General features: G+C 49.5%; 1 protein-coding gene across 1 annotated transcript in view; it reads right to left on the reverse strand.

Moving 5' to 3' along the window:
• CADM1 (cell adhesion molecule 1) overlaps nt 1-24,813 on the reverse strand; it is a 133,999-nt gene that overhangs the window by 9,813 nt on the left and 99,373 nt on the right. Inside the window, exons 7-11 of the mRNA XM_057379026.1 lie at nt 22,041-22,140; nt 19,270-19,442; nt 15,570-15,641; nt 6,645-6,677; nt 1,740-1,793 (exon numbers count right to left, since the gene is read on the reverse strand). Coding sequence (XP_057235009.1) covers nt 1,740-1,793; nt 6,645-6,677; nt 15,570-15,641; nt 19,270-19,442; nt 22,041-22,140 — 432 coding nt within the window. The remainder of the gene's footprint in view (nt 1-1,739; nt 1,794-6,644; nt 6,678-15,569; nt 15,642-19,269; nt 19,443-22,040; nt 22,141-24,813) is intronic.

Raw genomic sequence — 24,813 nt, forward strand, 5'->3', positions numbered from 1 at the left:
CAGTGCCCTGCATCCCTCATGGGCTCCCCTGTGCCCACTCCCCATGGAGAGGAGGGTGTTCCTGATGGAGAGCTCAACTCCAGCACTCACCCAGACATCTGAGAGCCCAAATGTGCTCACCCCGAGCACCATCCGAGAGCCCAAATGTGCTCACCCTGAACCCTGCTTTCCATTTCCTGATATTCTGAACGGGGCTCTCTCTCCACGGCCTCCCCCACACCTGACCCAGAATGATCCCGATCACACCTGACCAAGAACTCTTTGGGCAGGCAGGAGTAAGGTAGAGAAACAAAAAGCAAAATCTTGAAATTTTCAGGAAAAAAATGAGTAGCCAAATCAGATGCTCCAAAATGGGTGTTTGACAGGTTTGCCTGCRCTGTGTTCTGTAAAGGTTGGGGAAATTTTGGCTTCTGTTCCAGATTCAGAAAAAGGAAAACTGAGCTGTGTGCTSTGGGAAAGGTGCAAGCCCTTCTGGGCAGCACAGGTTGGGGAGCACACATCCATTTTGGACAACAACAGGACTTTCTCCCTGTTCTTCTCTTCATTCACCAAAAGGCGCATTTTTCCTTAAAAAGTAGAATTTTAAAAAGTAAAAAAAAACTTATCAGACAAAACAATTTCACCCATCCACTCAGGGTTATTTACCAGAGCCCGGGTACATCTTACCTATGGGATTTTTCCCGGGCCTGTAACAGGAATTGTTAGGATTGCAGAGCACAGATCTGGAATGAATCCATCCTTTCTGAGCTCCTGGCCATGGCAAAGCACACCTGTAGTGCCTTATGGGATGGGACATTGCTGCTCTGACTGGGTGACAGGGAACTTAGAGGACTTAGGGGGGTGTTTTTGGGGGTTATTTTGGTGCTCCATACTGGAACCCCTGATGGGAATAGCCCTGGGCCCCAAAGCCCCYGGGGTGGGCTCTTCCTGGGGGACAAACAGATCCTACAGCCAGGACTGTGCACCCTGCACTGGAGTGGCATGTGCAGCCACAGGGCCTGGCAGGGACCAGGAGTCTGCAGGGACGCTCTGCAGGTGGGGGCAAAAAAAAACCCCAAAAAAAGTGGATTCCTACAGAAAAACATGAGAAACAGAAATTTAGGTTTGTACCACTGGTATGGGCCCTGCTTTGAATGCATCTGCTGAAGAGGCTGTTATGCTTTAATCTCCATCAGCATCATTACCAAGGACCAGCCACGAGGATGCATTTATGCCTCTTCCAGTCCAGTGAGGATAAAAAGAGGCTCAAAACCATTTACTTGTTTTGGCCTCGCTGGTAAAACAAAAAACAASCACCTCCTTTTCAGCCCCAGTCTGGTGTTGGTACCATGAGGAATCCCTGAGCAGCCCAGGGTTGGTGCTGGCTGCCTGTTTTGGGGTGGGTGTGACACAACACGGCAGAGTCAAATGATTTACAAAGATTCAACTCAAAGGTCTCCAAATCAGCATTGAAAAAACCCCAGCCAGGAGGGAACTGCACTGGGTGGCCTCGGGGCCCTGCACCTCCTGCCCCATGTCTGAGGATGCCACACAGAAATGGGTGCCAAAACCAAAAAAAAACCAAAAAAAAACCAAAAAAAGGGAGGAAAACCCCAACAGAAAGGAGCGCACTGTGAGAGCGTGGGAGGGGATGGCTGCAGCACAGCGACTGCACAATGCAACACGGCCAAGATGCAGAAATCAGACTGGAACCAGTGGCTAGCGAGGGAGAGCAGGGGTTCCTACAGACTAGCCCTTACCTGAGAGATCCCCATAGTCCAGCTCCTCGGCCGAATTGGGCAACTGAGTAAAGCCTTACAAGTAAAAACAAACTCGTTTTTCTCTGCGTTTCTCAAGCGACAAAAACAACACACTTAAGAACTGAGGATGGATTTCTTGGGGGGGAAAAAAGAGAATGCATCAGTCACTTGCCACTGTCTGCCCCACATGTGGGCAGAGCCATCGTGTGACACGAGTGCCACGGTGGCCTTTGTCACAGACAGAAACGCTCCTCGCTCTCCACTGTTGGCACACGGACATGGCAGTGAATCCACTCACTCATAACAGCATGCAGAGCCCCAAACTCTGCTTTCAGCACTGCAGGCACCATTGCCCAATYGAGCCCAGGCTGATTTTGGTCCTGCACACACAGAGCAATGGAAAACTTMCTTCCAGTTTTGCACCCAATCCAATTGGTTTGGTCATGTTGACAAAGTGGACATTTACTGGTGAGGAAATGTGAACGTTGTGCAGTGAATGTCACGGCCTCTTTGCAGTCTGTGTCCTCTGCCAAACTATGGGACAAACTGGCTTCTTTTTCRTCTGCCCAAATGGGATGGATTTATGGGAAAAGCCTCAGAAAGCAACCAGGGAGCCTCGTGGCTGTGGTGTGAGAGCTTTAGTGCTTTTGGTTTGGGATTTGAGGCAGTGCTGGGTCTGTAGGGCAGAGTGAACATCTCAGGAGCAGGTGAGCCAGTGCCAGGGGTCACCCTGATTTACTGAAACAGGGCTGGGGCAGTGTCTCCTGGRGTCACTCTTGCTGCTGGCCACCAAAGCAAATAAAAAAAAAAATCCCACGAAGAGATCCCACATCTGTGGGCACTGGGGATCTGGGAGTGCCAGCTCTGCCCGCCTTTAAACAGCAAAGCTGGAGTGCAGGATGGTCAGTGCACACTGCCCTCAGTGCACTGCAGAAATACATATATTCATATATATACACTGCTCTTTTTAAAAATGGAACTCATTTTCAGTGGCTGGTTTTTAAATACATCAAATCACCAGAAAGCTATGTTGGAATTACCTCCTGAAGTGGGAAGGCATTTAGATTAATAGCAGGAAATTTGTTTGTGTGCCACTCTTAGGTTCAGGGAGCCCTTTTCAGGAGCCTTTTTGCTATAAATGATCTATAAATACAACAATCGACTCACAGAAGCATTGGCCATGCAAAGCTGCACTTGGCAGAGGACTCCTTCAACTTTTCTCTCTCTAAAATTGCTTCTGTAGAGCTTTCCCTTTCCCTCTAAAGGAACCGTATTTTCTCACTGATGAGAAAGGGCAATATTGCATTTTTTATGAAGCAAAAAAAAACCCGCTCTTCAGAAGAAAATCTGCAACAATTCCACAATCCCGTTTCTCCCTGCACCTGGGACACTCACAAATGCCACTGGCCGGTGTTMAAACCTGTTGTGAGGCATTTAAATAGCTGCTCAATCACTTCTTGATTTTTCTCATTAAACTTTCATATCGGCTCTTAAAGCCCCTTCTTTTCACTTCTGAGATGAACTCAAAGTCTACGGCCACTCCTTTTAGAAAGGGAACTTTTGCCTGTGCTCAGTTTCCCTGGAAATGGCAAATCCACACAGGACCAGGCACCCTGGCTATATTTAGGTTTCTGGGGGCTCCCAGACTCCATCCAGTTTTTAGGGAAAAGCCGATTTCTCTCCATCTCAGCCCTAAATCAGCAATTAGGGATTCTGTTTTATGCAGCGCTGCTCAGAGCCGCAGTGAGCGCAGACACAGCTCTGATGTTTTATTCAACCGCCCCAAGGACGGCAGCGCTAAAACACATCCAGCAATGGATTCACCATCAGCTGCACTTTAAAGTAGGGCATTTCCAAGAGGGAAGGAGGCACTTGGACTGGCAGAGCTGCTCGATGATGGCAGTGCAGAGAGCTCTGAGGTTTTTTCTGTGGAGGTGCACGAGTGGCTGCTGCTCTGGCATGGCCAAGCTTTGGGTTTGGATTCAGCCAAGGAAAACTCATTTTCAGGGACTGAACACTATTGGAGAAAGCAACAAGAGTGTAACACAACAGTGTTAGCTGTTCTTGTACCAAACCCTGCTAGGGACACAATTAAAACCCCACACAGGCCTTAAGAAGAATTTCCAGCCTGTAAAATAATTTAGCTGCTGCATTATGGGCCGAGTATTTTCTTATCACTCTTTGTGATTGGGGTGTTTTCCTTATTTTAACCTTCACTCCAAGCATCCTGCTTTGCCAGATTTGGGGGAGGCTTTTTCACCCTGCCTTTCCATGAGGACGAGCAGAAATTGTGCATGTGGTGAGGCAGATTGTCTGATTCCTGCCTTACTGGGGAGTGGGGAGCAGCCCTGAGCCCCCATGGCTGGGCAGATATGGACAGGGCACAGGAGCAGTGCCCACATCCTGGGAATCACTCTGAGCTCTTAAAGCTCTCTGCTCACAGCAGGGTAAGGGCTGAATTTGGAATAAAGTGGATAAAAACTCAGTGTGTCTGAGGTCAYGGCTGTTTGGAGATATCCTGATTGTGCAGGATGAGCTGGGTGTCTCACCTGAGGGTCTTCACAAGGGCCAGCATCTCGTCAGGGCTGAGCTCTCTGGCCACCGAGGGGCACCAGGGCCAGGACATTAAAAACTGGTGAGTGATTTTGGAGGGGAGAGGGGCAGGGCAGGAGAATTTAAAGAGCACAGCAGAAAAAKCGCTCTGTCCCCAGCCTGAGTGGCGCAGACACTCCGGGCTGTTATCTCCCAGCTCCACCAAGCTCTGCCCGTTTCCAGCTCAAACTGTGGGACCTGTTGTGATTTCAGCCCCAGGGCACCCTGAGCCCACAGGGGCACCAAGAGGGACGAGGGCTGAAGCTGAAAAAGCCCGGCTTTGTGGGGTGCAGAGGAAGCACAAGCCTTCCTGCCGGCCATGACCATGCTGTTATTGGAGCTCTGGCAATGAACAGTGCAGAGAAAGGAGAAAGTGCATCAGAAAATTCACAGTTAAGCTCTCATTTTTCAACAAAAGAGTTCACAACGTTCGTGCGTTAGGTCACTCATGCATCGCTGCCGTCAACTCCATTCCGTGGGAAACGGGAATGGCAGGGCCTGGCTGCTCTGGGACATGCACACACATACAGGATCCTTCCCCCCAGTCCTCTAGGATACACTCCAAAACTTCAAATGGCTCAAAACCCTCTTGCCCCGATTCAAGTGGCTCCACACTGGCCTTACATTCCATTTTCTTTGCTTGCAAGCTCTTTTTTTTATGGATTGGTTTTTGGTTTTGTTTGGTTGTTTTTTTTTTGTTTGCTTTGTTTTCTTTTTTCTTCCCCCAATTCATTTTAAATCGTTTTTGGAGAAAATCCATTTGGCTGTATTCATGCCCATGCATTTCTAGTCATTCACAGACATGCTCACTCCCATCGGACATCGGAAAGAACAAATGGCCAACATACAGAAACACCTGGTATACTCCATACACACTCCAGCAACACAAGCTTGGAAAGAAATCCAGAGTCTTCACGGGAAAAGCACCCCATAAAGGCAARCATGGGGAATTCGGGACAAACTGCTGGTTTTAAGGCAGGAAAGTTTGTGGCAGCTCATTKGACTGGGATGGGTTGGCATTTCAGCTGGCCATGTCCTTGGCAGTGATCCTCCCATGGAGGAGGAGGCCCTCCAGTTAAAAACAGACTTTTTATGGCTTCCCCAGAACAAAGAAAAAGGAGGAGAGACATCAGGAACTGCTTTAAGGGCTCATCATTGAGTATTTGCCCATTTGTCCTCATTGCAGACTAACACACGGCTACACTGAGCTCGTCCTGATGCACCGACACCCAGAGAGGATGTTGGCAGCTGTGCTGCCATCAGGGCTACCTGATCATTTCAAATTAGGGATCAATATTTAGCCACAGACGTGTAGCCACAAAATTAGCAATGTTTGCTTTTGACACACACAGGGAGATCGTCACACTGACAAAACACAGAGTGCCTGAAGATTTCCCACCTTTACCCCAAGTGSGACAATGCAGCCAAGCAGATAAATTATTTGGGACAAGAAGTGCCAGCCCCATCATTTGATGTGGGACACTGCCACTGAATGATCCTTCACTCAGCCTCTGTCCTCCCAAGGGGAGCAGACAGGAAAATGGGGTGCTCTGTGACTGGCATTTCTGTCAGTAAAAAATCTGTCAGTTCATCACACTTCAACTAGAACAGCAAAGTCCAAAATGGAGTAGCTGTAATTAAAAATTGTTAGAGGTTTCTTCAGCTAAAAAGTGAGCTTGTGCCAAAAACTGGGCTGCTCAACTCGCAGGCTGCAGCGCGTACGTAGGCTCGCGGGGAATGGAGGAGCTCAGGAAGCTGTCAAGCTGTTAGCTAGACTGCCTGGAGCAGATGAGAAGGGTTACTTTGCTAGACTGCTATGCTGAGAGGAAAGTGTTGCTGTTTGTTTTCCCAATCTCCTTCTGCAGTGTAATAACGCAAACTTCACTGCCGACCTCGGAGGGGAGCGCTCCTCTGTGGAGCAGCCCAGAATCTGCAGTGCTGCCCTGTCTGAAAAACTAACTCAAAATGCAACAAAAACGCTCAGAAATTTAAAAAAAAAATTAAAATTTCGTTTTGCATTTGCGAAGTGACTGTCTCACTCAGTGGGTGCAGAATCACTTGGCATTGCTTGGACCTGGATGCCACATCCTGGGTTTGCCTGGCCCAGGATTATCACTGCAAAACTCCCAGCAGAAATGACAGGAGCACACAGACTTTCCAGCCTTAGAACCCATSTTGTATTTATGAGCTGAGTCCACTCCAAACACGGTTTTCCCTTGAAGACTCCAGTTCCCTTTTGGAGCTCCCCTTCCCAGGCTTGTCTTGCCACTCAGCAGCGCTGAGAAATAAGAGAAACAGGAATGTGATACCAACCGTGAACTGCCGGTTCTGTCGTCGCCGTTGTGTCTACACACGGGAACAGAGGATTGGAGGAAGGGAAGAAACAGGAGGAACAGCATGCAAAAAAAGGGAAAATGGAAAAAATGGAACAGATAATATATGAGCAAGCTTTCAAAGAACATTGCGTGACAAGCAATAATAAAATGAAAGGCAAAAAGCATTTGAAGTGAGTTGCACTGTTTAGAAGACATGCCTCCAATTCAAAAGCTATGAGCCTGAGGAAAACAGTAAATTTTTCTCTTTTTCCAGGACCTTGCCAGAACAATTACTGGTGGTTGCAAAGTCAGGGGAACAGGAGACAGGAGAGAACACCGACACCAACAATTTGGTTGGCAGGGACAAAACAGAAGCTCCAGAGCAGGACGAGGAGCCGAGGCGTGGCACGTCGCTGTTCCACACTCAAACACTGCCCTGTGGCCAGGAAAAGCCTGCTCCCACCCCTCCTCACTTCCCAGCCATCACCTGCATCAGGAACCTTTCTTTCAGCATAAAATATGTTCTAGAACTGGCAATTGTGGACCAACATTACCAGTCCCTTTGCTGCAGCAGGTACCTGCTTGAACAGCTATGGGCAATTAAAACATCCTGAATGTTTTTTTTTTTGCTGGCTGGTCTGAATCTGACTCTACATCCCACTGGAAATTTCTTGGGAGGGTGCTGCCTTGCCAATGGRGAGATGCTTTGTCTCTTCCAGGTGTTTGCAACAGGCACTTTCAAAGACTGAARGCTTTTTCTACAGCTTTATTTCCTCCCCAGCCATAGAGCTAAACCAAATTTAACCCCATTGCCCAAATTTACTGCCTTGTTCAGCTATTGGAACCCGTTTGGTTTCCCTCTGGAGGCAGGTATTCCGTGACAGGGATCAGTGCTGGAGCGGGCTGGATGCTCTGCATGTGTCACTGAAATAAATCCTGGATCGAGGGCCCAGCCCGGCTTTGGCCCAGCCCGGCTTTAGCCCAGCCCGGCTTTGGCACAGCCCGGCTTTGGCACTGCCTGGCTTTGGCCCAGCCCGGCTTTGGCCCAGCCCGGCTTTGGCCCAGCCCAGCTTTAGCCCAGCTCAGCCTGGCTTTAGTCCAGCCCAGCTTTAGCCCAGCTCAGCCCAGCTTTAGCCCAGCCCAGCTTTGGCCCAGTCCAGCTTTAGCCCAGCCCAGCTTTAGCCCAGCTCAGCCCAGCTTTAGCCTAGCCCGGCTTTAGCCCAGCTCAGCCCAGCTTTAGCCCAGCCCAGCTTTAGCCCAGCTCAGCCCAGCTTTAGCCTAGCCTGGCTTTGGCCCAGCTCAGCTTTAGCCCAGCCCGGCTTTAGCCCAGCCCAGCTTTAGCCCAGCTCAGCCCAGCCCAAAGCAGGCAGTGTTTGAGTGAGGAACAGTGAGTTAGTGAGCGCACAGCAGCGCTGCTCTGCGATCCTTGCCCAGTCTGGAGTTTGGGTTTTGCAAGGACAGACAATTCCCAGCGGCGTTCCCCTCGGTGACATGCTGGCACAGAACCTGGGGACAGTCCCCTGCACGGGCAGAGGCAGCAGTGGAAAAAGGAGGAGCTGTTCTTTGCAATTTAGCTGAGGACAGCCCAGGGCTGGGTTCCTGAAGCAGCAGCAAAGACAAGAATCATACAAGGAATACACAATACTTACAGATACAAGGTCTACATGCTTTAATTGTGGAGGCAAAACAAATAAACCCTGCACAGTTTAACAAACTGCACCAAGATTTGCATAACAGATTATCAAGCTGTCATTAGCCTGTTTCCACTGCCAACATAGACTGTTCTCATCCTGGCAACCAAATCTAAGGCACCCTCRAGGAGCCCAGCTCTTGTTCTCCTGTGGGAGCTCTGGGGCTGCAAAAATAACCTCCCAAAGCCAAGGGAGACCAAGAGCAGGGCTTTGGTTTGGTTTTGGGCAGCAATCCCCAAACGATGCCTCGTTTTAACCAAGCAAATGGTGGAAGGGGAAATGGTGGTGGAGGTGGGGGGAAAGTCATTGTTTAGAAGGGGTTGTAAAACTGAGTATYAATTCCTGAGATAGCATCTTGGCATCTATAAATAGTCTCAATTTACTGTCTTCCTGAAATAAAAAAAAGTTAYGTCAGCTTTTACACTAAATAGAGAAATCTGCTGGAAGCAAACTTGTATTGATGTGCTGGAAGAGATTATTAGTCAAGAACCAGTGCAAAGTGGACAGTGCATCTCGCTTCCCCGTCTGGGGACAGAGACCAACAGGTTACACAAAAGAAACTTCTCAAGCGCTTGTAAGTGCGAACAAATATCCACGTCAAACAACATGTTGGCTGCAGCTGGAATGACAAAGTTATGATTAGCAAATGGTTTGGATGGTTGCAAGAGGAAACACAGACCGGTTAAAGTTTAGAGTGAGCTCTGGGGAGTGCTGCTCATCCCGGCCTGGGCTGGGGTGAAGGGCTGTGCACACAGAGATCCGGGGTGRAAACCTCGTGTGGAGAGAAGAGCACCCCAAAATTGGTGTGCTACTGCAGCATCGTGGGGCAGGGGAGAGAAAAACCATCCCGGGGCCTTTGGAACCAAATCAGAGCATTCCTCGAACTCCGGGTGTGTCCCGACCCCATCACTGTCCCTCTTCACCCTCCAAGGGCCATCCTGACCCCGTCACTGTCCATCTTCATCCTCCAAAGGCCATCCTGACCCCGTCACTGTCCATTTTCACCCCCCAAAGGCCATCCTGACCCCGTCACTGTCCATTTTCACCCTCCAAAGGCCATTCTGACCCCATCACTGTCCATTTTCACCCTCCAAAGGCCATCCTGACCCTGTCACTGTCCATTTTCACCCTCCAAAGGCCATCCCAGCCCTGTCACTGTCCCTATTCACCCCCAAAGGCCATCCCGACCCTGTCACTGTCCATTTTCACCCTCCAAGGGCCATCCTGACCCTGCAGTGCTGCTCCTCACACACCCATAACCCTACATGCTCTGGATAATTTGAAGCTGTTTTCCTGAATCCCCCTGGCTGTGTGCCACCAGCTCCTTCACTCTCAAGAACAGTCACACCTCCACGTCAGAGCAGGCACAGAGCACCCCAGGGATCAGGACAAAAACCAGCTCTTCTCCTCAAATGCAGATCAATAAGAGATCTTTGACACATTCTTGACATAACCAATGTTGAACAAAGCCAAGGAAAGCTTTGCCATCCCAAAAAGCACCATCCTGATGCCAAACAATCCATGTGCAGGGCATCCATGTGAGCACCCACGGCTGGAATCTGTCATTTACTGTGGAAATTTGGGGATGAATTGGGGCTGCTTCACCAGGTGCAGCAAAGCCAAGAGGACACAGAAATCACATAACCAAATAGACTTAACTCAGGGTGGAATTTTCTCTCTTAATATCAAGGCTTCTCTTCCCAATGCCAATCAGGAAGAGAACTAAATATGCTGTTCAGGAAAAGCAGAACAATGCCATGGAGGCCTTCCACAATTTTTGTGTACAAAACTCCTCAAAAGCCTGGTTTATAGTTACAGAAGGTACCCAAGGGAGGAAAGCTGGAAATTTCACTTTATTGGGATTTCTCTGGAGCACTGACCATATAAAATAAATATCTACCGCAAAAGATAACTCATGCCACCCAAGCTCCTGGCACTCACCACCTCATTAGGAGCTACACGAGGGCACACACACATTTACACACACATATTTATAAAATTACTGCATGGTGGCAACATCTCTGAGAGTTCTGAGCTCCATGGCTGAGCCTCCTCSTTTTCTCAAATGGATTCTCTCCAACCTCAAACTGTTTGCAGAGTGGGACAGACCGGGCCCTTTAAACTCGGCCCTAATTAGCCCACAGCCTGAAACAGAACCAGCACGATGGAGGAATATTAAAACCCCAGAAGCAAAATGAAACTCCCCTGGTTGAATGGTGGAGCTGCAGTGCTGCAGCCTCGCAGGGGTTGGTGCTGAGGCTGAGGAGCACACACAGAATTACAGCACCACAGCCACAAAATAATGGCAAAACACGCTGCTGTCTTTTAAATTTAAAGGGGCTTTAGCAAGTATAGATATCCATTCAATATATTGCTTTTTAAATTGCTTTCTGAASTGAAACCAAAAGCCAATCTGATCCCTGATGTGTGGAGCTCTTATTGTTCCTGATTTTCCAGACTCCTTCACATGCACTGACCAGGGTACATTCCTGGTGTACAATTCGAGTGTGAATTCCTGCACACAGCCTGAGGAACAGCCTGTGGCACTGCAAATGGATTCCTGCTCTGTTCAGGTCCTTGGGGCTCATGGACAGTCCTACAAAGGGACTGGAAACAGCTGGATTTGTGGAGCAGATTTCACAAAAATCACCACAATCTTCACGGACACGGCCTGTGATCAGAACTAAAACAGTCTGAAATTACCATGGTGCCCCAGCCATGCTTTGGCACATTTCTCCACAGAGATTTGGGATGATTTGGGGTTGATTTCATGCCCAAGCTTGCACACACCTGCACTTTGTGCTCAGCTTGTGCTGTGCTTAGGCAGTGTCACCAAAGGGCAGCTCTGACACCTCCCATTTGCTGCTGCCTGGACCTGGGACTAAAACACGGAGTTTTATTTCTTGTCCCAGGCCTGTCAGCTCTGCCTTTAGCCCTCTGAATGCAGACACAYTCTGGATGAAAATGTCAGAAAAGTGTGGAATCATTTTTAAATTAACCTGACATTTTACCAGGGACAGGCAGAACCTTCAACAGAAAGTAAAAGTTAAATAATGTATAATTTGGGGGAACAAATCCCTGGGCTGCGTCCCTGCAYGGAGGCATCAAACACCTGAACATGTCATACCTTGAGAGCAGACTGGGAATGCCTAACCCTAACCCTGATCCTAACCCTAATCCTAACCCTGACCTGTTGGAATAAACCCCCTGCAACTGCAGTTTTTGACACCGCCAGCTGTAACCAGGAAGAGACAAACTCCTGAGGATAAAATCATAATTTTTCCTGTTTTGAGGAAGTTTTCTGGCAYGTGAAATGCTCTGAAAACCTGCAAYGCTATTTTTGCTCATGAAGTTCACATTTCTATATGCTATTATTTTTAAGGCACCTGGGATGACACTGAATGTGYTTCCTAAAGGAGACAGTGCCTGGCACTGTGACCCTGCTCAAAGCTGATATTCCAACTCAGCACCAACTCTGCTCCTGTTTTGGGCTCCTACAAATCCAAACCAAACAGAGTTTGCTGCTGGCACAAATCCTGAGCCTCAGGAAGGAGCTCAGAGCTGTTTCCAGATGCGTTCACTGAGGGGGTTGAAGCATCTCTGGGAATTCTCGAGTGAAAAAGCACAGCCTGCAATGGTACAGAAACACCCACACACACTCAACATCCACACACCCACCCCTGCTACTCCATGGATCAGTGGGGTTTAAWATACACCCTAAAAGGGCATTCCAGGGGGGTCATCAGGAGCCCCCAACCTGCTTGCTAATGCTGCTGCAAAGGGCTGGCAACGCTGGAAACCTGCACGTGTCACCCCAGGGGACAAAAGAGGGGACCAAAACCTCTTTGGGGACCAAAACCACTGCCAGGACACCACCAGTGTGATTGCAGCTGTGGAGGGAGGGTGGGACAGCAGATCTGGAGGTGTCAGTGAGGCTGTGGATCTTGGGAGGGGGATATTGGGATCGGGATCCTGGGACGGGGAAACCRGGAGAGGGATCCCAAGMAGTGRATCCTGGGATAGTGGGAGTGGGATCTTGGGAAGGGGATCCTGAGAGGGGGAATCTTGAGAGGGGGAACATGGGAGGGGGATCCCAAGAAGTGGATCCTGGGTGGGAGAACCTGGGAGTGGGATCCTGGGATTGGGATTCTGGAGGGAGAATCTGGGAAGGGGATCCTGGGAGGGGAATCCTGGATGGGGGAATCCTGAGAGATGGATCCTGAGAGGGGGATCCCAGGAGGTGGATCCTGAGGGATATCCCAAAAGGTGGATCCCAGGAAGTGGATATCCCGAAGCACCGGCGCAGTGAGGACGCTGGGAACTGGGAAATGGGAACTGGGAACTGGGAACAGCAGGCAAACGTGGCCCCAAACAAGCACTGGGCTGTGATTAAGGAGCTTTATCTCCCAGGAAACAASAGCTGTCCAAGCCCAGCATTTCAAGGAGCGACTCCAGGGTAATTCAAATGATGCCGTTTGCTGGGCTGTATCGGATTGTACATCTTAATGAAGAAAGCCACAAGGACAATTTCACTGATAAAAAAAGGGCTCGGCAGCGATAACGGCTGAAACRCCACAGGATGGCCAGAATATCAATGCTCTTGGAGGATACGTGGAAAAGATCAAACTGTCACGCAGGAAATCTTTTCAAGCACCTGCCCTGAAGTGACAGAGGGAGAGCTCTAAAGGTCGTGGTGTTTGGAAGCTTCACCAGTGCTCAGCTTGCCCTTCCCTGGAGAAAGCATCGGGTCAGCTCTGTGAGAGCYCTCCCAGAAACTCCCTGAACTAATAAATCAAAAGGACAACTCCAAGGGCAGACTTTTCTAGGGTCACCTGCTAGAAACTGCTTCAGTGCACCCTCTCTCCCCATGTTTTATTCAATTAAAGCCAGGCAATTGTTTTTCAGAATTACTCCATGGTTCCAGGGGACACGGACTAGGTCAGGGTTATTCTCGAAGTAGGGGAAAAAAAGAAAAATTAAACATTTCAAGCCCACYTCATCCTAAGGCCTGGATTTCACTGGGCTGGCTCCAGCTGCCAGCAGCTCAGGGAACACCCCAGTGGCTCCCACTGCTCCTGTCAGACAGGAACAACGCTGCAGCATTTGGATGAGGATGGGAATTAAAGTATCAGGTGTCTCCCTCAGCTTTGAGAAGTGTTCCAACACTACTCTGCTRTGTAATTTTAGAGATTATGTTAATTTGTCCTATTTTTTTCCAGCCACAAAGTCTCTTAACTMTTGGAGGGCAGCAGTTGGTGCTCCTGAGCAGGGACTGGAGAGGGCACACACGACAGAGGGAGGAGAGGCCTCAGCTGCTCTGCGTGGGAAAAGCACACTGAACTCACGGGCAGAGCATGGGGAGACGCAGATCAGGAAGAGTCAATGCCAGGGAAGAAAATAAAGGTTTCTCTTATCAGCGTTAACGAATCTTCTTCTGACAGATCACAAGCAGGAACTGCTGGAATCAGGGAGCAATATCATATTTTCATTACATCCCTCCTCAGCATTTCAAAGCCAACACAGAAAAGCATCAGGGAGGTGATGGAGACTCAGTGGGTTCTGCCAGCAGGGTCTGGGATCCTCCAGCACTGCAAACAAAGGGGAGTGAGCGATGCTGGGCAGCCCCGTGCTCCTCACAGGGACCAGGAGAACCACACCACTGCAAGAACCTCCCCTCTCCTTCCTACTTTTAATATGAAAAAGCTGGAAATTATGAGGAGGAGAACCCAGAGGCTGCTGAGCATCCCCAGCCAAGCTGGGAGGAGAGCAGAGAGCCAAGCTGCTCTTTCTGGGAACWGGAACCATCCCTGGAGCCCCACACGGCACTGGGGACAGGGACAGYGCAGGCTTGGAGGGGCAATCCCTTCATGACAGCTGATAACAACCCAGCTCCACAGAAAGGACCTCAGGAACGTTTGCAGAATTAACTGAAGAGGTTATCCAAGCATCMAGACACATTGTTCCCTTTACCCTTCCAAAATTCACCGAATTACCGTCAAACAAAGCAAGCTGTGAGCACATCCACGGACAGCACGGACACAGCACCGAGCTCCTCTGCAAACAGCTCTCAGGGAGGCTCTGAGAAAGCTTCAAACCTCCTCTGAAACAGAAGTGGGTTARGTCTAGAAACCAAAAGCACAGAAAGTGGGAGAGTGTTGACAGCAGAGCATCGCTGGGTTGGTCAGAAAGCACCTGCAGGAGGAAGCAGAGCACACGAGGCTGCCAGGGTTAAGGCACGTTGGCACCAAGGCTTGTCCGTGCCTGGCTGGGCTGGGAAAAACCTCGAGAGGAAAAGAAGCCACGAAACGCCCTGGGCAGGATGGTGAGAGTCAGCGGAGCAGCGTCGTAAAAGCAAATAAAACCAAATAAAACGTGAAGGCATTTACACAAGGGGTGGTTTACAGCCACAGTAAACGTTGTGCCATTAGCTATTCAATGGTCCATCCTCACCTGCYGTTTGTCACCTCTGCCTTAAAAAAAAAAAAACAAAACCAAACCCACAAAAAGCAGCAAGCAAAAGCAAAAGCAGCGGTTGGAATAGGAAAGGTCAGAGAAATGASAATGCGGATGGTTACAAATAAATCAGAAGGTTTTCCTGATGAGTCAGGTCTGKGAGGAGGTATGAGGATGTGTCAGAGAGAGGTGGCATGATCTTGCTGGTTGTTTTTATTCATCTTTTCTGGCAAGACAGGGAAAATCYCACAAGCTGAAAGGCAGCTCCTCAAGAAGGGCCTATGGATGGCATTCACTCAAYAAAAACCACTGGTGGAATTCCCTTTTCTGGAAGAGTGAGGAAGAAGCTCATCACAGAGAAAGACCAACACCTCGGCATGAGAAAAAGCACCTCGAGCCACACCAGGCAAATRAAATTGCCAAAGACCAAACTTCCTGCTACAAATTGCTCAGAAATGGATACTGAGGGATGGAGCTGAAACGACTGCCCGTGCTAAGAGAGCTCTAAGGCTGATTGCATCCTGTGTCTGAGGTACCCACTATTGGCCACCAGTAACTGAATTAATCACTTTTCCTGCCGTGACAATTCCTCTTTTCAGGAACAYCCACACCCGAGCTGCCACACCAGGGCTCGTGTGGTGGGTGGGTGTATTTGAGGAAAAAAAAAAAATACTGCAAGTGATTGGTTTGTTGTTTTTCCCCAGGCTTCATGCTCTGCTTATATACATAAAAGACAATAAACATTCAGGACATTTCCAATGGTTATGAAGGTACCATACCTGTGATGGTGGTAGGGATGGTGGTGGTAGTGGTGGTGGTTGTTGTGGGAGGAGGGATAGTTGTGGGGGGATCTGGATAAAATATAAAAAAGGAAAATAATAAAAAAGCAAATTAAGAAAAAAAACAAGCAGAACACAACAGCGGTCAATAGTGATCAGAGGAAAACAAGGACGCAAAGAAGCAGGGCCTGTCCTGGCTAAACCCCAGGCAGAGCTCAGCAGGGACAGAGGGGTCAGATCCTCCACCCACACTCACCACGGCTGGAGAACCTGGCCCCAAACTCTCCCCACCTTCTGCCTTCTACAGTGCTAAAAAAAATAAATAAAACCCAGCACAAATTAGTCAATGAGAGAGAGGAATGGAATGGGAGAGGCATAAGGAAAATCAACTGCACGCTTTCCACAACAAAAGACCATTTGCACATACAAGGAGAGACACGGTGGTGCTTTGGTGGGTGTCTATGGACACATTKGCAAATCCAGGTGGGAGGGTTGTGTGAGGCTCCTGCTGTGCTCACAGCCTGAGCATTAACAGCAATGAACAGATCTCACTGCCTTCCCAGGGCCCTAAACTCACTGCTATTCCCCTATAAACACACGGCAGCAGGATGTTCAAAACTGCTTCAAAGATGGTAACGAATGCAGAGAAATGACAACATCATTGCTGAATATCAATTTCCAGGTATGAGGAATTCCACCAAGATCTTTCAATTAAATAAAAAAAAGTCAATATTTTTCTGACAGTTTCAGTTGCACTCTCTTGTTTTTGCTGCCAGGGCATCGTTAATGAGATGTTTCTCTCTGTGACCATTTCTCAGATGGACTGGACCTGTTGAGATTCAAATCCTGCTGCTTGTCACGGGATTGATGTTACACACASAGGCACATCCTTATCAAAACTATCGGGCAGGAGAAGGTAGATATGAGAAGATGTAAAAGAAAAAATATGTATCAATGCCCAGATGATCAAACTGAATGCGCTAAGTAGTCGGAAAGACTTTGAACTCAAATTCGTTCRGCAATAATAGAGCATGAAACCTTTCATGGGCTTTTGATTTCAGGTTTCCTCCGTAGCACGTCAGCTGCTCCTCACTAACACATCTGCTGCTCTTTTATCTCCGAGCCAGCTCCCTTGGATCCCCTAATTAAGATATCTGAACTTTAATTATATACTGCACTTTTATTCTGTTCCATCCAACTTCCCAAAAGTTAAGGACCATCCCCTCATAGTTCTCTGTGTTCTGAGCAGTCGCTGTCCTTCYCCTGCACCCCAAGGATCCCTTTGTGCTCCTCACTCCTCCCTGACCCACAAATCCTCCCTGGGAGCACTGGGGACCCTCCAGCTGTGCACAACATCTGGGAATGGCCCCCTCACACCCATGGGCCTGGCAGTGACAGAAAAACACAAAAACCCCGGTGTGCTAACGGAGCTGCAAGTGTCCAGCCGTGTATCTGCCTATGCCATGGGGAGAAAAAGCAGCAATGAATTTTGGAAATGAACAGGTTCTCACTGCACATCGATGTGATTATCCATCCCCATGCCAGTGGGCAGCTGGGGAGGTGCTGGGCTCAGCCTCATCACCCCTGGTCCTGCAGAAATGCCCCTCTGGAATGGCACAGCTCAGCCTCATCACCCCTGGTCCTGCAGAAATGCCCCTTTGGAATGGCACAGCTCAGCCTCATCACCCCTGGTCCTGCAGAAATGCCCCTCTGGAATGGCACTGCCCAAAGCTGTTTCTCCTGGAGCTGTGCCAGCCCCTGCTCGGTGTCTGCAGCCCCAGTTCCCTGCCTGGCACGGCTGAGAGCTCTGCAGTGTGAACAGCCAGGACAGCACAGCACATCCTCCAGGGCTCTGTGTGCCCACAGACACAGCCCCAGTGCTGCTGGAATGGGCAGATTTTGGTGGGGAAAGGAGCCCCAGAGCAGAGGTGTCAGAGCTCCAGCACAGAGCAGAGGTGTCAGAGCTCCAGCACAGAGCAGGGTCAGAGCTCCAGCACAGAGCAGGGTCAGACCTCACTGAACATCCCTCAGCAGCTGCTCCAGGGGCTCTGTCCCTGAGCCTTCACATGGTGCCACAGCCCAAGCACTCCCTCCCCACTCTGGGCTTCTCCCTGCTAAATCGATTCCTTATGTGCAGGGAGCAGAGCCCAGAGGGATGCTCCCAAAGGTGCAGGAACTGGAGATGAAGGGGTATAAAACCCTTCTCTGCCACAAGCACCCCTCCCCTACATGGGTAATGCATCTCCCAGATCCCTAAACTGGAACCCACAGCTCTCCATCCCCTGGGAACCTGCATCTCCTTCCAAATGCTATCCTGGGTCTCCTCCTGKGGATTTAATCCCGAGAGGGAGCAGCCCTGAGGAAGTCCTGTGCTGTCTGTTCATCCAAAATGCAGAGTAATTAWCAGTGAGAGCTCCCAGGAGCTCTAAACCTCAGGCCAGTGATGCTGGGGAGGCTCCCCCAGCCCTGCCTTGGCCCAGGATGGGAACACAGAACCACACAAGGAGAGAAATCTCCATCCTACACTGATTTATGGCAGCAGCACAGGGAACKGCCCGTGCCCTGCTCCAGCTGCTTTGCTCTCTGCAACACTGGTTCAAACACTGACCTAAACAAGTGGAGTTTTTATATTGTGAGCATGCAAATTACCAATCATAAATGTCTGTCTGACTTCATTTTGTGAACTGGAGTCTCGTGGAGTGAGAGGCACTAGGAAAACTACCCAAATGATGGGATACATGGGTTTTGCATAAGCTCAAAGCTGAGGCTAACTTCAGTCTTTGGGCAAGTTTCTGAGACTGGGCTTAAAATCATCCTGTAGAGGTGGCATTTGGAGAGCTATGGGAGGTTCTCYACTTTTTGACTGTGTCAGAGCAACTACCAGAGAGCTCAGACTGCAGAGCTTCAGGTGAGTGTTGCTTGGAGCAAACCTCAAACCAACYTTCCATCCCRTCTGAGTGGAACCACAGCATCSTTCAGCTTGGAAAAGACCAAGACCCACCACGAGCTCAGCCCAGCCACACAAAACCGCTCTCAACAGAGGAAGTTTAAACTGCAGCCCAAGGAACTGCTCATSATTAACCTGGGGATCGCTCTGCAAGTGCCTCCTGAATCTCCACTGCACCAAATCCTSATGGCAGGAGCACGAGGGTCACAGCAATGCCAAAGTAATGCAGAGGAAATAAAGAATTAAAGCAGGTCCTTAATAGCACTTTGAAAGATGCTGAGGCATGTTTTAGTGTCTGCCCAGCTGCACAGACAGGCTTAAGGCATCTCATTGCTCCGCTTTATTTCCTGGTCTGTAATTGTCTGGGATCTGGCTGATTAACTGCTCATGGAAACCTCGGGACCCCYGGCCCATTGCTCAGGCCACTGCAGGAGGTGTTACCAAAAGGAGAAGGAATCATTGGAGAAGTGGAGGAGAACAGCACAGTTCTCCCCGTGCCCCTGCTCTGACTTTTGCTCAGTGTTCMCCTGCAGTGGGGTGGGAGCTCTGTGCCCCACGAGCACCCCGAGACCCCRACACCCCCAGCATTTCCCAGCCCCTACCCCAGCCCAGCACAGCGTCGGGGGCGTCAGCAGCTGCCTGCAAATCTGGCATCAAGCAAACGTTAAGTTCTGTCCCAGCTTTCTTTCCGAGCAGGGCATGGTGCAATTAGGTGTAAATGAGTCTAGAAGAACGGTGGTTTTTCTCACGTACCGTATACAAACAGCATGTAATCCGCATGTGATTTCCCCACCGCGTTGGAAGCCTCACAGCGGTATGTACCATTATCTGTTTTGTTTAGGTTACTAATGAGAAGGTTTGAACCAGACACTACAACGTGTTGAGGCATCTCATCATCTACTCTTAACCACCTCATGTCCGTAGGCCTACAGAGGAGGGAGAAAAAGAAACAGTCACATTACTATTTTCCTATGGTCAAGATGGCATCTTCAAAAGTTCATCCACAGACAGAAAGCCCAAACCAAGAAAAACTGTAAAGAAACAACACATACTTTTTTTTGCACTACTCAAAGCCCAGATGCTGTCAGGCTTCCTCAATTTAAATTTATTTTAACCCAACAGGAAACTGTATCCAGAGCTTAAATTTTCTGAAAGCACTAATGCAAGCAGGAAGAAAGTTCATTAGTGGTTAATCATTCGCTTACTCAGCAAACCTGAAAGCTCTGCGGCTACAGACTCTGTGTTCATCCACGGGGTGCTCTGAGGGCAGAGCTGGACAGCAGAACAAGCACAGTTTTGTCACATTTGAACCCTTGCACGAGATGCCATGGAGCTGTGACCTCAGTGGGAGCTGTGCCCTGCACTCAGGGGYTCCAGCCCTTCTCCTGTCCCCAAACCCCGGCACTGACACAACCCATGGTTCAGGGAATGAAATGAGCCTGGTTTGACAGAGCTGGGAGCACTCACGGGCCTGGGGGGTATTCTGAGTTTGTGGGGGTTTTTAACATCTATTATTATTATGACATCTTTGAGCAGCTCTTTCCCAGCAAGAAAATCACAGCATCTTTCATCCCACTCAGGAGGGAGCTCTCAAAGGGGAGTTTCCTGCAGCAGAGATCCCTCAGCCTGCCTGCTCCAAGGCTGACAAGAGGRACCCCATGTTGCCAGAGGAATCCCACAGCTCAGATTTTCCCTGGGTGCAAATGGTGATGATTCCATGATGCAGAAGCTCCTGATGCCACTGGATGGGTCCAGCACCARGAGAACTCAGCTGGGCACTGGCTGTGGTGCTGGACACCTCTGTGCCACTCACTGCCACACCATTGGCACACAAGCGTGGGCAGCAGAAGCTCCTGAGATGCAATTTTAAGGGTTTGAATGCTCCTGTCCACAGTTTTCAAAGGGCTCTTTGTGCCTTGGAGTCCCCAGGTTCCCCAGCTGTACCCGACACAGCAGCCACTGCTCAAAGTTTGTCCCTGGATGCCCACAAGTGACCAGTTCAGCATCTTCCCACTGCTGTCAGTCTTAGGGGGTTGTGTCTAATCTTTCTGTACTGATTTCAAATAGAATTTTCTCCTCTCTGGTCTTTTTCCCCTCTGAGCTTCCTTCCCCCAATATTTATGTTGCCGAATTTTGCAGAGAAATTATTTTGCTGAACTGGAGAAACCTCTCCCTTCATCTAAAACCTCTGCAAAAGATTTCATGAAACCTCTTTGCCTTAAAAAAATGGAGCTAAACCCAGCCCATTATTTTACAGTGCATTTTCTGAGCTTTGGGAGACCCAGGTGAGGTGACCTAGAGAAGCCAATTCCCAGCACATCAGCAGCATCCCACAACACGCAGCACAAGCTGCCAGAGAGATGTGTCTGTCCTATTTAACGTGGCAATGTCTTACTCATAGCCTGCAAGGAAAAAATGTAGAGAAGCCTGCTGATTAGAGTGCCACTGATTGCAAAGGGGAGGCTCTGCAGGGAGTGGGGGATGCAGAGGGGCTGGGCAGCTCTGAGCAGCAACAGCTCAGGATGGAATTCAGCAGGGACGCGCCAGGCTCTGATCTGCGGGGAGGGATTGGCCTCGTGCCCAGAGGGAGGATCTGGGAATCGAGCAAACACTATGGGAATCAAGGAAATACTGTGGAAAGGATGCAGGCTAGAGGGGAGGATGAGCCTGAGCTCCTTGGTGCGGGGTGCCCGCCCTGCCCACGCCGCCGAGCTGGACCGGCTCCAGCTCCCCACGCCACCAAGGAGGCACTGACAGATCTCAGGGATGTTTGCACAAATCTTATGGACGTGATGAAAATAAAGAAGGATAGTAAATACTTGACAGCCATAAATCCGAGTGGAAGAGAAAGTATTTAAAAAAAAAAATAAAGCCGACAAAACTTAAATTAGAACAGCAATGAWAGTGAGAGAAAATCTACCCTCCCTTGCCAGGATTTTCCTGATGCATAAATTTCTTCAACTGCCTAAGAAAGCCTCAAGGGCTTGGCAAGAAGAGGAGAGAGAATAAAACTGGCATTCTATAAAAACCACACGGGGCACCAAGAGGGAGGAAAACCATCACACAGTCAGTGGGAGCAGAGGGATGGGATGGGGATCTTACCTGGGGATCCACCCCCGTCCCCAGTGCTCAGGGCAGCAGCACCTCCTTGGGCCACCACTGCAGCCCCTGGCCTCGCTTTTGCAGATTAATCAAACCCAATTCATTGCAGATTAATGCCCCCCAAGCCATTCCCTGGGGAAGAGGTGCCCAGTTGGGAGCGTTTCCCCTCTGCACTCAGAGGCTGCWGCAGGGTGGAAGGGAGGAGCTCTCCAGGAGCTCTTCCAGGGAAATCCCTTGGCCATGAGCTGCAGAGGAACAAACCCAAATCAAACCTGATGTGCTCAGTGACCAGCAGGAGTTTGGGTGCAGGAAGCAGCTCCCTCCCTCACCCTGGGCATTGCCTTCMCAGCAGAGAATGGCCACAGGAACAGTGACCACGCAGTGCCCATCGCCACCGGCCACCCCGGGAAGGTCCAACTTACTGTGGCTTTCCAAAGGCTGTGCAGGTCAGCTCCAGCGGCTCCCCTTCTCTCGTCAGGCCTTGCAAGGGGTAATTCTGAGAAACTCGCACTTGAGGCTTATCTGCAGACACAAAACACGGCTCTGTGAGCCCCTGGTGCCCTCCGGCCGCTCCCCGTGCCCGCTCGGTGCCAGCAGCAGGAGCAGCAAGCGGCCCCACAAATCCCATTCCAGCACCAGGAATCCCAGCAAGGGCTTTCTGCTGTGCACATCATCTCTCTGCTCGCTCCAGCTAAAAGGAACTCATTGCCTTCACRCCGAGGGGAGGCTGGAGAGACCCGTGGTGCCAGAATTGATGGGTTTTGTGGTGTSTCAGCGATTCCTGCACACAGCACCCTGAGCCCACGAGTGCTATCGTGCTGGGCTGGACAAGAAATGTTTGTTAGAGACACAAACAGAGGCACAGCCACCTCTGCCTCTGTGGAAACAACAGCAGGTTGTGTTTTGTCCAGATGAAGCTCCTCTAAATCCTACAATAAACAGGGAATTAAAGCATGGATAGTTAGGGCGCCAACTCAAAAACACTTCAGTAYGACCCTGCAGGAAAAAAAGAGCCAAACCACAAACCTAGAGTCCACAATTAAAAAATTCATTACCTTCCATGACTGAAACAGAGATTAAAAACGCAATCTGAGCTGTAGCTAAAACATTATCAGTGCAGGAAATCAATTCAAGGCTACAAGTGCCATTAAGCCRTAGATATTTTTCAGGAATTTACTCAACTGTAAGGAACAAAGGAAGGAAAAAAAATCAGTATGCATAAAGGTTGAAACCATTTAAATGTTTCTATTTCCTTTGAGAGTAACTGCTACCCAAAATATTGGCTGGCTGCATTTTATTAACTGTGTTTAACTCATTAACATGCCTCCTATGGAATAATAGAGATTAGAAAAAAAAACCTGCGTGTCAGGATTTAACCAATTTAAACTCTCATAATTTTCAGTAATGGAATAAGCTACACAAGTAAATCCTCTCCCGAGATGACTCTACCACAACATTTCATCAGCTAATCCCTGCTGCAGATGCTGCTTGCAGCTCTGGAACTGGGGTGTCCCTGTGGGATGGGGGAGCAGCATCCCTGTGGGACAGCAGAGTTTTGGGTGTCACTGGCCAAGGGGACAGGTCCCAATCCCACGGGAAATGGGGTGGCTTTGGARTGCTGGAAATGCCCTGGAGGGGCACAAGGGCTGCACAAGGAGCACAGCAGAAYGAGTTCAGCCCAGGGATCCAGGAAATGTCCATGTGTCACCTGCAATGGGAATTTGGGTTTATCAGAACATGTACCTGCATTTGCCAAGAGCTTCCCCATGAGTTAGCACAGCAAAGGGCTGACAGCATGCTGGGAATAACTGGGAACACTTGGGAAAATCTTCCCCTGAAGGATTCAGAGGGATGGGTGGACACTCCAATTAGGCTCATGCCATGCAGAAAAATCTTTCACCCAACAATCTGGAGGAGCAGCGGGGTGTTTTTTCCCTTTTGTTTAAGGACGTGCCTTTAGACAGTTTTAAACTCTCCTTCCAGTGCTCACAGGCAGCCTCCCMCAGTCAGTGTATTTCCTGCAGATTATGGACTGGCAGTGAAATGCYGAGCACCACGGGACCCCGAGCACACTCCTGACATTTAACAGAGCACATGGACACAGCTCTGATGGTTCCAGGGCTGCAGAGCCTTTGCCACTGCCCTGTTAGGAGGGACACATCCCAGCAGAGCTGCCTGAGGCTCTGAAACGTGGGGTGATCACCATCTTGGGGCACCAGGTGAGAAACAGCAGCTTCACCACCAAGGGCATCCCAGAACCCCAAAATCCTCAGCTTGGAACTCACAGGATCACACCACTGGATCTTCACATCACACAAAAACAAAACAACTGTGCAGCCCAGGCCCTGCCTGCTCCATGGCAGCCAATTAGACCCAACAACCCACGGCTATTTCCTACCCTGCTTAAAAAAAACAGCCTCGTAATTTAATAAGGCACCTTTATTAAGCTAAATTCATTCAAAAGCTCASAGTGATATACAAGGTTAAATACCAGTCGTCTAAAGGTTACCCTGTAGCAGCAACCAATTTGAAAAACTTATTACAAAGCCATTGTGGGTTTGATGAGATTTCTCTCACAACAGGCGAGGCACACATTGCCAGGGGCTGCTGGGGACCACAGCCCCCCAAAAAGGGACCATGAACCCCAAAGTGCTGCCCCTCCCCTCAGGATGCCACTGGCCACCAAAACCTGCACCCATTGACTTTCACWGCTCTCAAATCCATGCTTGGGAAGTCACCAAACCACTCCAGYTATTCTCCATTTGTCCCAGTTCTTCCTTTTTTTAGCTGCTCGCCCCATTTTTGTGCCATCAGCAAAGATTATTAACAGTGACTTTTTAAGAACTTCAAATGCCTCAACTGAACAGCATCAGGCCAAGCACCCAGGCCCCTGCATTYCCTCTAAAAATACCAGCACTGCTGATTACTCCCTAATGACTATCCTTTGAGATCTGCCAGTTAGTGATTTCTTAATCCATTTAAACATGTGCTTCATCGATAATGCTTAGATGTCATTAATCAGCCRAGATAAAACATTACACCGAGTTCAGGGCCTTACAAAAGCCTAAGCCTATTATTTCCACCCATTTCCTTTCATCAGGCCAGCCCTGGATCTGGAAGGCAGGCGAGCTCAGCACCCCAAAGCCAGCACCGAGTGGATTTGGCAAAGCCAGCTCTGTGTGTGTCCTGGCTGCT

This window comes from Malurus melanocephalus, unplaced genomic scaffold, assembly GCF_030028575.1.
Source record: "Malurus melanocephalus ecotype Western Australia unplaced genomic scaffold, MMel_1.1 scaffold_382, whole genome shotgun sequence".
NCBI classification, from domain to species: Eukaryota; Metazoa; Chordata; class Aves; order Passeriformes; family Maluridae; genus Malurus; species Malurus melanocephalus.